The sequence below is a fragment of the Trichechus manatus genome, unplaced genomic scaffold (assembly GCF_000243295.1).
Source record: "Trichechus manatus latirostris isolate Lorelei unplaced genomic scaffold, TriManLat1.0 scaffold00037, whole genome shotgun sequence".
Taxonomy (NCBI): Eukaryota; Metazoa; Chordata; class Mammalia; order Sirenia; family Trichechidae; genus Trichechus; species Trichechus manatus.
The window spans coordinates 9,799,872-9,813,214 of NW_004443973.1; the positions used below are offsets into that span (position 1 = coordinate 9,799,872).

The following is a 13,343-nucleotide window of genomic DNA, read 5'->3' on the forward strand; positions in this document are numbered from 1 at the left end:
AGAAAGGAAATGAGCGAAGTTTTATCCATCCGAATGCTTTCTGGAGTAAGGTAGAACATGTATAAACAGACAAGTACCCACAATACAGGGCTACTTACTAACATTTACACAGAATGAAAAATTATCTATGACTAGACTCTAATGGTAATTCATAATTGGGCCTTGAGAATCTCCTCACATTGCTAGACCTTTCCCCTGCCTGCCAGATGTTCCCAGAATTCATCCTGGATCACAGATCCCATTTGGACTCAATAGTGACCTTCCACCTCCTCACCAGAGGGTATTTTGTGGTCAAATGAATACCTAAATAAAGATGCAGGGTTTTAGCAAAGGTGGAGGATTAGAAGTGCTTAGGGAGAATTTACAAGAGAAATACCTAGTGGATAGAGAAGGAAGAAGGACCAGTGTTAGGTGGGAACGCTGGTGTGGGAGAAAAATGGAAAAGAGGAAGGCCAAGATAAAGGCTTTTGAACCAGCATTTTGAACTGGTTACCCTGTAACCAGCAAGGTGGTGCAAAGGAGACTGTACCACCCATCAAAAAGGAATATGAGGTTTTGACCCTTGACTTGAGAGAATCTGACCTCTACAGCAAATGCCCACAAAACTGATGTGGTCATTATATAATCCTTTAGTCCTTCTGATCAGTGGCACAAGACTTGCTCACTGGGGAGCCCAACAGAGTCACTTACATCTGGGGAGGCTTGGTCCAACAGCCATCTGAGTCATGGTGCCCTGAATGGGGCCAGGGGGCTCCACAAACTGCCAGCCTCTACGACAGAGGCTGGAGGTTCTCTCCACCAAGAGAGGAACCCTGGGGCTCTGGAGAGGTAGGTGTGAAATCCCCACCAACACTGAAGGAGAAGAGACAGTCTAGGGCCTATTCCTGAATCCATTAGTGGAAACTCTGTACTCTTCAAGTTCCCACGTCCTTCCATTAAATGGGAACAGTGCTGGGTCTTTCTTCCAGCAGCTCAGGGATATTTAAGAATACACTCTGCTTGGTGGAATCAAGATGCAACCCAGGGCATGCCCTTGTTGTCCATGCACCTAATTGGGTACCTATACTACTGTCAGGGAGACCTGCTGGCTCAATGGTTAAGCATTTGGCTGCTAACTGAAAGGCTGGCAGTTCAAACTCACACTGCAACTCCCACAGGAGAAAGACCTGGCGATCTGCTTCTGTAAAGATTACAGCCAAGAAAACCCTATGGGGCAATTCTGTTCTGTCACATACAGTCACTGTGAGTTGAAACTTGACTTGAAGGCAGCCAACAACAACAGCAATCTACTGTCACAAGCTCCTCGCAAAGCCTATCCATGGTTATGCATACGTCTGCAGGTGAAACCTCGCTAGGCTGTATGTCAAAATGATGACCATGCTTATATATGATGGCTCTTGAATTTAGCCCCATCCTGCAGTTTAATTACTGACTAAATTACCTGGACCCAATTAACTATCCTCCACTTCAGCTTCTCTATCTGGAAGGTGGACAGACGTTCTGGGTAAAGAACTAATGGATAACCTCTGAAAGTGAATTGATCTCTTTGAATTTGCATCACCATGCAAACGTGTCCTATTATCAATGCAGTGTTCCAAAGTGTATCATTAATTAATGTAGAATGTATGAATGATAAGGACATTATTAATAGTATTGGTAATAATTAAAATTAGTAAAAATTTTAAATTTTATATAGAAGCAATTTTGCATTACACCTCCAGAAATTGTTATTCCAATTTGATTTATCCTGTTAGGTAAAGTCATTCTCGTCTGTTCATAATCAGATTATTTCTTCTATCCTCAAAGCTCCCATAAGTATCCCAGAAAGCTCCACACCTAGAGAAGATACAGCCAGCACTAACACAGACAGACTTATGATAAATCTAATCAAAAAAGAAAACACAAATGAATAAAATTAGATCTTAGAAGCAGATAAAATAAGAGACTCAAAGGAGATTTTCTAAAATTAAGGGTACTACTATGAAGTTGGAACCGTGGTGGCACAGTGGTTAAGAGCTCGATTGCTAACCAAAAGGTCGGCAGTTCAAATCCACCACCTGCTCCTTGGAAACCCTATGAGGCAGTTCTACTCTGTCCTATAGGGTCACTATGAGTCAGAATCGACTCGATGGCGATGGGTTACTATGACGTTAGGGGCAGTGGTGGTTCAGTGATAGAATTCTCACCTTCCATGCAGGAGGTCCAGATTTGATTCCTGGCCAGTGTATACCTCATTCGCAGCTACTGCCTGTCAGTGAGTGGAGGTTTGTGTGTTGCTATGATGCTGTACAAGTTTCAGCAGAGGTTCTAGACTAAGACAGACTAGGAAGAAAGGCCTGATGGTATACTTCCAAAAATCAGCCAGTGAAGACCCTGTGGATTACAAGGGTCTGATACACAACCAGTCATGGGTGTGGCACAAGACTAGGTAGTGCTTTCCCTGACTCAGGGGCCAATTTGATGGTAGCTAACGACAAGAAGTAGGAAGTTATATGCTAATACATGTAAAATCTTAACGAAACTACTTTTCTAAGAAAAATATAAATTTACCAAAATTCACTCAAGGAAATAGTTTAAAACTGTATCAAATTATTTTCTCTCCCAAAAGCTTTGGAGCCGTGTGATTTTATCAGTAAATTCTTTCAGATTTAAAAAAACAGCTAATTCAAATGCTGTGTAAATGGTTCCCAAACATAGGAAGAGAGGGAAATCTATCTGATAGGCGTAATGAAACTGACACGATCCTGATGCCAAAACATGACAGACAGCACACACCAAAAGAAAGTTATAGATCTGTGGTTCTCAACCGAGGGTGATTTTGCCCCCCAGGAGATATGTCTGGAGACTTTTTTAGTTGTCATAACCTGGGGAGGTTGCTACTGACATCTAGTGGGTAGAGGCCAGAGATGCTGTAAACATTCTACAACACATAGCACCGGCTTCCAAACAGAATAATCTGACCCAAAATGTCAGTAGTGCCAAGTTAAGAAACCCTACTATAGATCACTTATGATCATAAATGAGAAGATACTAAATAAAATCAAAACTAAAAAACCCTAGTTCAATACTATACTAAAAGAATAATTCAGCAGGACCAGGGTTTATCCCATTTTTAACATTAGAAAGTCTATTAATCTGTCACATCAAATAAGAAAAACCATATAATCATCTCATTAGATCGCAAATAGGCATTTGGTGTACAATTCAACACCATCAGAGAGTTCCAAAAACCTAAAATAGAAGGGTACTTCCTGATTGTGAATGTTTTCAAATCAATAACAACAACAACAAAACTATTTCAAACCAATAGTCAATATTTAATATTGAAACATTAGAGACATTCTCATTCAAATTAGAACAAAACATGATTGCCTTTAGCAGCGTTAATAATTGACATTGTTATAGAAGTTCAGCCACCATAGTAATTAACTACTTATACAGAACAGAAATAAGATACACAGCTACTAGAAAAGAGGAGACAAACCTTCATTATTTGCAGACCATATATCTACTAGAAGATCCAAGGTAATAAATTTTTTAGAAACTTTGATTTAGAAAATCCAGCAAATGGCTTACGTATTAGATACCAAATTAAATTTTCTGATGCCAATAATAACCAATTAGAAAAAAATAGTAGGAAAAAAATCCCTTTCACAATGTCAACAACAATTTATTAGAAGTAACCCTAACAAAACCTATATCATAAAAAGTACAAAACTTTGCTGAAAAATACAGAAGACATAAGTAAATAGGAAAATACACCACATTCCCAAACATGAAGTCTAAATATCATAAAGGTGTCAGTTCTCCCAGATTAATTTGTAGTTTTCATGTAATACTTATCTAAGACTCAAAAGGATTTTTTGAGGGGTGGAAAAGACTTTAAACAGCACTTAACCTCATAAATACAAACAGACATACATAAATTGTTAAAAGATCATTTTTAAAAGAGTATAATTATGACTGTCATACAGATATAACATGCTCATGTGTCAAAGTGAGATGTCCCTACAGTGCTGTATTAAAAATCCTATTTTCTTTGCTTGGCTTCCTCCCCCTTAGCTTTGCATTTGAATCCTGCTTTTATGTAAACCCCATTTCACCTGCATAGTATGATTAAGAATGTTGCTGATGTAACTTGTAAGAAATCCCTACTTGTAAACCCCTTATAAGTAACTTGCCTGCCCACCCTTGGGGAGCGGTCTTGGCAGCAGCAGCTCCGACTGACTGCTTTTCCTTGTACAACAAAATAAAGGTGCCTTTCCTGTTCTCCCACCTCGGTCTCTCGTTTATTGGCCAATACAAGTCATGCTAAGCAAGAACCTGGGGTTTCCACCTGGTAACATTTCTGGCGAGCCAGCCAGGAGCCATCTGCTTGGTTCCTGAGGTGGATTGGAAAACAGCCCGGCCCCGATATCTGGTACCATCAGGAAATTTCTCCTGGAGACCTTGGAGCAGCTCTGAAAGCCAGTCCCCCTGGGACCCAAACGATGGCTCTGTGGGAGACACAAAATGCACTTGGGTTGTTTGGTAAATACCTAGACGAGTCCCAAGAAGCGGGAGGAATTGACCGCTGAGGGCATAAAAGGCTCAGGTACCTGTTAAATTGGTGCACCGGATTAGGTTGTGTGAGCGTGTAAGTGTGTGTAGCCAGAGAATGAGGAACGTTCAAGGGATCCCAGAATGTGGCCTGCTAAGATGCATCCTTAAGAACTGGGAACAGAGACTCCGACAGACATGGCTCTGGCAGCAGGCTTGTCCCTTTCCTACTTTTGCCTCTTTAAATATATGCCAAATAAAACCTTTTTTTTTTTTTTTTTTTTGCTTGTGGTGTTTTCACCCTGCAAGAGTTAATGGTGTAGCAATACAGGGGAAGTCAGCACAACTGGACTAAACCAAAAGCTAAGAAGTTTCCTGAACACAACCAAACACTTTAAGGGACAGAATAGCAGGGGCAGGGGACTGGGGACCGTGGTTTCATGGTACATCTAAGTCAATTGGCACAACAAAGTTTATTAAGAAAATGTTCTGCATCCCACTTTGGTGAGTGGCATCTGGGGTCTTAAAAGCTAGTGAGCAGTCATCTAAGATGCATCAATTGGTCCCAGTCCACCTGGAGCAAAGGAGAATGAAGAACACCAAAGACACAAGGAAAATATTTGCCCAAGAGACAAAAAGGGCCACACAAACCAGAGACTCCATCAGCCTGAGACCAGAAGAACTAGATGGTGCCCAACTACCACCAATGACCGCCCTGACAGGGAACACGACAGTCCCTGACGGTGCAGGAGAATAGTGGGGTGCAGAACTCAAATTCACACAAAAAGATCAGACTTAATGGTTTGACTGAGACTGAAAGAACCCCAGAAGACATGGCCTCCGGACTCTCTGTTAACCCAGAACTAAAACCATTCCTGAAGCCAACTTTTCAGACAAAGATTAGACTGGACTATAAGACATAAAATGATACTCATGAAGACTGTGCTTCTTAGTTCAAGTAGATACACGAGACTAAATAAGCAGCTCCTGTCCAGAGGCAAGATAAGAAGGCAGAAAGGGATAGGAGCTGGTTGAATAGACATGGAAAATCTGAGGTGGAAAGGGGGAGTTTGCTGTCACATTATAGGGATGGCAACTAAGGTCACATAACAATGAGCATATAAATTTTTGTATAAGAAACTAACTTGAGCTGTAAACTTTCACCTAAAGTGCAATTAAAAAAAAGAGTTAATGGTGTAGTTGTTGCAGGGATTCTAAAACCATGAATACAGTCGCCCTCGAGGAGACCTGGACTGCGGAGCAGAAGCCAGCAAAAAAAAGAGGTCCTATCTCCTGGACCCACGCATTCGCACTCCATGTCCCTTCGACACCGATGGGGTGAGTGCCCTTGGAAAATGAGCCTTTGCTTATTCTTTTTGTTCTCTTTTTCATCTTTTCTTAAGCTTTGTTTGGCATATTTGTTTTGAAAACCAGTTGATTTGATTAAGGAGAATCTTTTTTAGATTTTTCCTTGATTGTTTGGTTAAGAGTGATATCTAGTAACTTGGTGAACTGCGTTCAGTGTCCAGATTCAGACATTTGAAACATTAAAGAGGTAATTCTATTTTCAAAGAGCTCTGAGCCACAATAAGCCGCAAAAATTCAGGCATGGGTTGGCCAGTAAAAGCCATTAGGGTGTTCGCCACAAAGTTTAAAGACTTCCATGACAGGATGAGGTGGTCGCACGGCCTTTCTTGTTAGAGTTCTTTTTGAGACTCAGAAAATCTGGTAAGTAGTGCCCTGTTTTGCCAGATTTGCAGGGGAAGGTGGCAGCTCCTGGCTGTGTTATCAAATATGAAGGGAGAAGTGGTAGCCCCATACCTTTTTTATGATATAGTTTCTCAATAAAGAATAACAATGTTAAAATTAAAATCATCAGTAGCTACTTTAAAGTACTTTCCAAATTGGAGGAACTAGTCTATTTAAGGTCTAAAATAAGAGACTAGATCTCTAGTCAGCAGAATGAATGAAGTTCAAAATGAAGGAAGCCAAAAGCTTGAACCTTAAAGCTTAACATCTTTGATAAATGAGTCTGGATTTTCCCCCCTGCTACCAAGACATGATTTGGGGTTCATATTTAAAAATGCTATAAACTGAATATACGAGAAGTAATTTGGAATTGCAGTGCTACTTTGGGAAAATGAGCTTTCATTTGTGTTGTCTTTTCCTTTTGGGGCAACTTTTGCTTGAGTCTCAGTTTTTGTCAAAAGGTGTAATATTCCTCCATCTGAGGCTCTGGCAAGTTAAAAAGTTTTATCTAAAACCTGTTTTGTTTTGTTCTTTTCTGTGAATTGAGTCAAGAGAGTGAGGGCATGGCAAGATCAGACCTCCCTGCCCCTCCCCCAGTCTTGCTAGCCAAGAATTGATGGATTCATTCACACAATTGCTAAAGAACTTTGGTATTTACTGGGTAGACAGCCTTTCCAAATGCCTAGGCCCACTTAAACATATGTAAGTGAATTGGGATGACCCAATCTTGTCTTCCGATGAGTCAAGAGAGTAAAGGGGGGACACGATCAAGCCTCTCCAGCCTCCAGTCTCTGAAGCCATATAGCTCCAGGGAAGGTTTTGGAAGAAGCCTTCCAACTGAGTGGAGACTCTTTTAAGACAAAGGAAAATAAGAAAAAAATTGCTGCTTTACTAATCAAAAATTAGAGAGATCACAATCATAAAAGTACTGTAAACAAGTTCTCTCTATCATAAGAGAACTCAAAAAAGCAAAAAATAAAAATCACAATGAGATACAACTAAAACAGCCTAAAAAAAATGTTTCCACCCCTAGCTAGAGATAAGGTTCTATCCATCTCAATGAATTGGTCAGTTGAACAGTAACTTTGTGATTTCCAAAGCTGGTTGATAAAATCTTTTAGGGCTAAAATTAGATTGAGAAAAATAATAAAATTTAAATAAAAAGTTGGACTGTTTGCACAAACTTTATCTCAACAATTATGTTTTATGGTATACAAGCTTAAAATAATTTCCAAGACCTTTTAGGTAATTTTCAGATACTAAATTGACTAAATAGATATTCGTCATAATTTAAGTTTATATACTTTTGCTTTTTATAGCACACACATACACACAAAAAGATATATATATATATATATATATACACATATATATGGGTCTGCTAATGAGTGTGTTCATTTTTGCCATTTTAAAAAGATGTACTATAAGAGATACAACAAAGACAACATTTAAGAGGTTTATTAAAAAGAAATTTATTTAATATGGTCAAAAGTTTTATCTGTCTGAGTAAAGTTTAATGGTTTAATTTATGAAATTTTTAGGAGCTTTGACATTAAATAATATATAAAACAAAGAACTGGGTTTGTCACTGTTAAAATAACAAAAATTTTCTTTGACTTCTGAGTTAAAGGGTTAACTTATCCTTCGTGTAATCTGCCTTGAGGACAAAAGTTCAGCCGCTCATTAAAATAAAATTCCTAGTCAAAAACCAAGCTGCATGGCTTGAGAAAAAAAATTTTTTTTTTTATATAAAGGAAAGGTTTATTTAATATGTATAAATTACATGGTATGTGTAGTCAAAATCAAGAGAAACACCTGATTCTCTTTGGGTCAAAGTTTATATGTTAGTATTTCCTCTTATGTTTTTGCCTAGTATTAGACAGCAAATGCATAATATTATGTCATAATTTTATTATATTTTCTTTATTGCTAACTTGGCCGCAACTTTATTTTTTTTAATCTAGCCAGAAACCCTGGTGGCTTAGTGGTTAAGAGCTACGGGTGCTAACCAAAATGTCGGCAGTTCGAATCCACCAGGTGCTCCTTGGAAACCATATGGGGCAGTTCTGCTCTGTCCTATAGGGTCACTATAAGTTGAAATCGACTCAGTGGCAAGGGGTTTGGCTTTTTATGGGTAGCACCAAATCCAATGGTTTGACTGAGGCATTCACATCGTTTACCTGTGAAGTCTTTTTATTACTATTCAGGTATTTAGAGACTTGATAATCTTGGCATATCCTGACTATATGGTATTATGTCTCAAGATTATTATATAGTGTATTATATCTGAAGCTCTTTAAAAATAAGGTTAATCATTATATTTAAAAATATTTTTGTCGAAGTTTTTTTTTAAACTAACTTTATTTGGTTCTGAATTTTTTATAATTAGGAGTATTATGTTTATAAATTAATCATGGCCATATTAAGATTTGTCATCTGCAGTTAAATTTTTACTTTGTTGATTTGCTGAAAACATTTGACCAAAATACCTCAACAAAAAGATGGACTATTATTAGACTTATGAAAAGAACTATGACTAGACTGTATCAAGATGTCCAAAAACTCTTATGTAGAAGCTGATGAGTTCACAGAATGCAGCTGATCTAGAATCATGTGGAACAGAAATTAACTATTAAGACTGAGTAAAGGAATACTATGGGTTTTATGTGGGAATATTACTGATGTTTCAAGGTCCTACTTTCTGGATATAAGAAACCTTTTCCTTTCTCCTAAATTATGTAACTAATGGATTTAGATATTGTAACTCTTGAATTAGAAGTTCTTCTCTCATAAAAATAGTTTTGTGACACTTCTGCTTCTGAGAAAGTGAGCCATGACTGTTAATAGGTAAACCAAGGAGGGGCTGCTTGCCCTCGAGAAGAACACTTGTTTTAAACAGATTAACTGAAGTCCTCCAACAGGAGAGGTCCATCCTGTATATCTTGTTAATCATATATTCTCTAATGAAAATCTGGTTGTCACATGTGAATTTTTCTATACCTTCTGTTTCCTCTAGACAAACTTTGTGTGCTCCTTATGGATATATGTTTCTGTGTGGTGGATCCAGCTATGCTAGTTTAAATGATCCCTTTCCAACTGACAGTGAGTTTACTTGGGCAATCTCTTGTTTAGATTCCTGGTGAATGCATGGGCAACACACTTTGAGAATTTTAAGGTTACCTTTAGATATTCATAGTAATGATGCTAGTAAATATTGAAAAGGTAATGTTAAATTGTTATTAGAATGAGAGTAAAAAAAGAAACCCAGTGGTCCAGTACTCAGGGTGAGGTTGGTAGCTTAAAATTCCTATTATGGTATAGTTAAAGTGGAAAAAAAACTTTAAGAAATTTATCAATCATTACGGGACAAATAACAGACGAAGTTGCTAATGAGATAAAAACACAACAGTGATCTCTGACCTCATTAGCCAAGGTGACATGAGATAACAAAATAGCCTTAGATTTTTTTTTATGAGCCCAAGAAAGTGTAGTCTGTGCTGTAGCGAAGACCTCTTGTTGCATTTGGATAAATAACACAGGAGAAGTAGAACAGGATATACATAGAATTAGAAAACAAGTTACTTGGGTACTCCCTATAACACCCTTACAAACACCGGATTTATTTGGTTAGTTACCATCAAGAATAAATACATGAGCTAAATCACTATTGCAAGAAATAATAATATTCTTAGTCTGCATCCTGATAATATTAGGTATAATAAAACTTATCTTCTATTGTCTTACACTTAAAAAGCCTCAGGCTAAAATGTTGTACATTGAGTCTACTCACTTCAGCAATGCGACTGATGGGAACATTGCTCTTACTTAAGATCCTGGTGAAGAATCAGATGGTATCTGGTGGAAAACAGCACCATGAGTTTAAAAAGCCTGCCATGGCCACCATCTAAGGGCTTGAGTACAGGTATTATCATCAATGTGTTACCTCCAATCTTCGATCAAAAGAAAAGAATTATTTAGGAGATAATATTGGAGCCATTATTCCCTGTCCTTGAGCATAAAGAATGTGACCCAGCTGGAGCTGGGCTCTCAAGGACTCATAAAGACACATCAACTGGGCCCTGAGGTATAAAGACGATAGCTAAGACAATCTGAAGAAAAAGAAAATCTTTTATGGGAACAGTCACATAAACAGGGCATAAAAGCCACTCTTTTTCTTTTAATATTTAGTAAATAGTCATAAACCAACAAGAGGTCAGTAGCCACAATGAAAGGCCTAGGTCCAATATTTGCCCCTCCCCAAAAATATGCCAAATAATTCTGAGCCAGGCTATATAGTTCAAAATGGACTCTGGTCTTGAATGACCAATGTCCAAAAAGAAATGGAAGGAGTGAGACAGCCCCCACAGTGCTGTATTAAAAATCCTATTTTCTTTGCTTGGCTCCCCCTGCCCCCCGCTTTGCATTTGAATCCTGCTTTTACGTTAACCCCATTGTGCCTGCATGGTATGATTAAGAATGTTCCTGACGTAACTTGTATGAAGTCCCTACTTGTAAACCCCTTAAAAGTAACTTGCCTGCCTGCCTGCCCTTGGGGAGCAGTCTTGGCAGCAGCAGCTCCAACTGACTCCTTTTCCTTGTAAACAAAATAAAGGTGCCTTTCCTATTCTCCCACCTCAGTTTCTCGTTTATTGGCCAATACGAGTCATGCTGAGCTAGAACCTGGGGTTTCTACTCAGTAACAAAAGATTTTATTTAACTTATTAATTAATGAGGGAACCATTAAGATGTTATAATCAACTCAAAGGAGAATTCAGAGTACCACACATAAAGGCAGATAGGTGCAAAACAAGTCAGTAATCAGTTGCATTTCACTGGACACAACTACTTTGCATTTCTATGGACAAAGATCATTTACATTATTATCAATTTTCTGCAACTTATGGAGTTGTAAAATAGTTCAAAGACAATGAAAGGCAGAAATAACCACAACGGCTAGAAAAAATACTTAGTAATCTTTTCCTTTTCCTCCTCCTCCTGTTTTGTTTGTCCATCTAAAAATCTTTCACAGTTTTTCCTGACAAAATAAATGCAAAATAAAAAAAAACTTTGAACCTTCTCAAATTGCAAAGAATTTTTAAGATGTTAAAGCCCAGTGTTGACAGTATACTAAAAATAATCATTTTCATATACTTTTTAAAAAAAATATTTTATTGTGTTTAAGATGAGAGTTTACACAGCAAATTAAGAAAAAACAATACATATATGAAAAAAATACTGTTGTTGTTAGGTGCCATTGAGTCAGTTCTGACTCATAGCAACCCTGTGCACAACAGAACAAAACACTGCCTGATCCTGCACCATCCTCACAATACTTGCTACACTTGAGCCCATCGTTGCAGCCACTGTGTCAATCCATATCTATTCAAAGAATGACCTTCATTCTTTGAAGATTCTTTTATTTGTCATATCTTAGGATGTAGAACAAACAGATATTAACCCATATGGCAGCTAGTGGGTGTGGGGACAAGTCACCATCTATTATTGTTTTTTCCACTACTGCATCTGTGGCTGCCCTGAAGTGGAGAAAGTTCTTCCATATCTGGCTGGGGTAGGGTGAGCCCTTAAAACCCTGCATTTTGGTGAAGAAATCCCAGTTGTCCACCCTAGGCCCAGGTTCAGCCAGCCCCCTGTTTTATAGTTATTATATTGTTTAACTGGGCTACACTGGTGAAGTACACTGATGAGTGTTTTCATACATGTAAAAAGAGTGTGGTTTCTTCCAATTGCAGAACCTAAAGGAGCTGGTGCTGGTGGCTCTGGTGGCGCTGGTGGCTTTGGTGGAGGCGGCGGATTTGGTGGAGGAGGTGGCAGCAGTAGTGGAGGCGGTGGAAGTTTTGGAGGGGGCGGACCACCTGGTTTGGGAGGACTGTTCCAGGCTGGAATGCCCAAGCTGAGATCCACGGCCAACAGAGATAATGGTAACAAGAGTTTCCTTCTCAGTTACTGAAGATGGGCAGAGTTTGGTGGTTTGGAGGCTTAGCATACCCTCTAAGGCACTACACCCCTTAAAACATTTATTGTTTTAAATGTTAACATTATTTTATAAGAGACAACGCTGGTGGCATAGTGGTTAAGAGCTACAGCTGCTAACCAAAGGTTGGCAGTTCGAAACCACCAGGTGCTCCTCGGAAACTCTATGGAGCTATTCTACTCTGTCCTGTAGGGTCGCTATGAGTCAGAATCGACTCGATGGCAGTGGGTTCTGTTTAACATTGTTCTTTTTTGTTAGCAACTCCATAGAGCTGTTACATATTTGCCCAGTTACCCTGGGTAACCTGTACCTTTTTGAACTTTTCTAAAGGCTAAGCTAGAGTGGGAAGAAAAGGAAGAAGCAAAAGGAACTTGCTACCACTGGAAACTCTGCCTGGTGGCCTAGCAAATTCATCTTTCTTTGTGAGGTAGCTGATCCAGCTGTTTGTTGTTGTTAGGTGCCATTGAGTTGGTTCCAACTCATAGCAACCCTGTGTACAACAGAACAAAACAAACACTGCCTGGTCCTGTGCCACCCTCACAGTCATTGTTATGTCTGAGCCCATTGTTGCAGCTAGTATGTCGGTCCAACTGGCTGAGGATCTTCATCTTTTTCGCTGACCCTACACTTTACCAAGCATGATGTCCTTCTGCAGGGACTGGTCCCTCCTGATAATATGTCCAAAGTACGTGAGACGAAGTCTCACCATCCTTGCTTCTAAGGAGCATTCTGGCTAGTACAGTAAATACTTAGGAACCACTTTCCAAAAACACTATGTAGTACTTCATGTGGAATATAATTACAAATCCCACTAAATCTAAAATGGTGTCTTGTGTGACAGATATTTGGTATTTCAGTGCCAGTGATTCTAAGTATTCTCTGCATGGAGCCATGGAAATGAGTCCTACAAGATTGTCCGTGAACCTAATGGCAGAGAGAAATCGGGCCTGGTCATGGCTACATACAAGACTTAAGTGCAGGAGCTCTCTCCTGACTACAACATTAGCTCAAGAACTTTTACCGTAAAACTAGTTATTTTTTTAAATGTTTATCGTGGTTAGAG

The 13,343-nt window shown here is 38.9% G+C and overlaps 1 protein-coding gene across 4 annotated transcripts in view; it reads left to right on the forward strand.

Annotated features, from left to right (window-relative positions):
• WIPF1 (WAS/WASL interacting protein family member 1) overlaps positions 1 to 13,343 on the forward strand; it is a 95,969-nt gene that overhangs the window by 64,031 nt on the left and 18,595 nt on the right. For all 4 annotated transcript variants that reach the window (XM_023730554.1, XM_023730553.1, XM_004375491.2 and 1 more), the window contains one exon: positions 12,039 to 12,227. In XM_023730554.1, the coding sequence (XP_023586322.1) occupies positions 12,039 to 12,227 (189 nt within the window). The remainder of the gene's footprint in view (positions 1 to 12,038; positions 12,228 to 13,343) is intronic.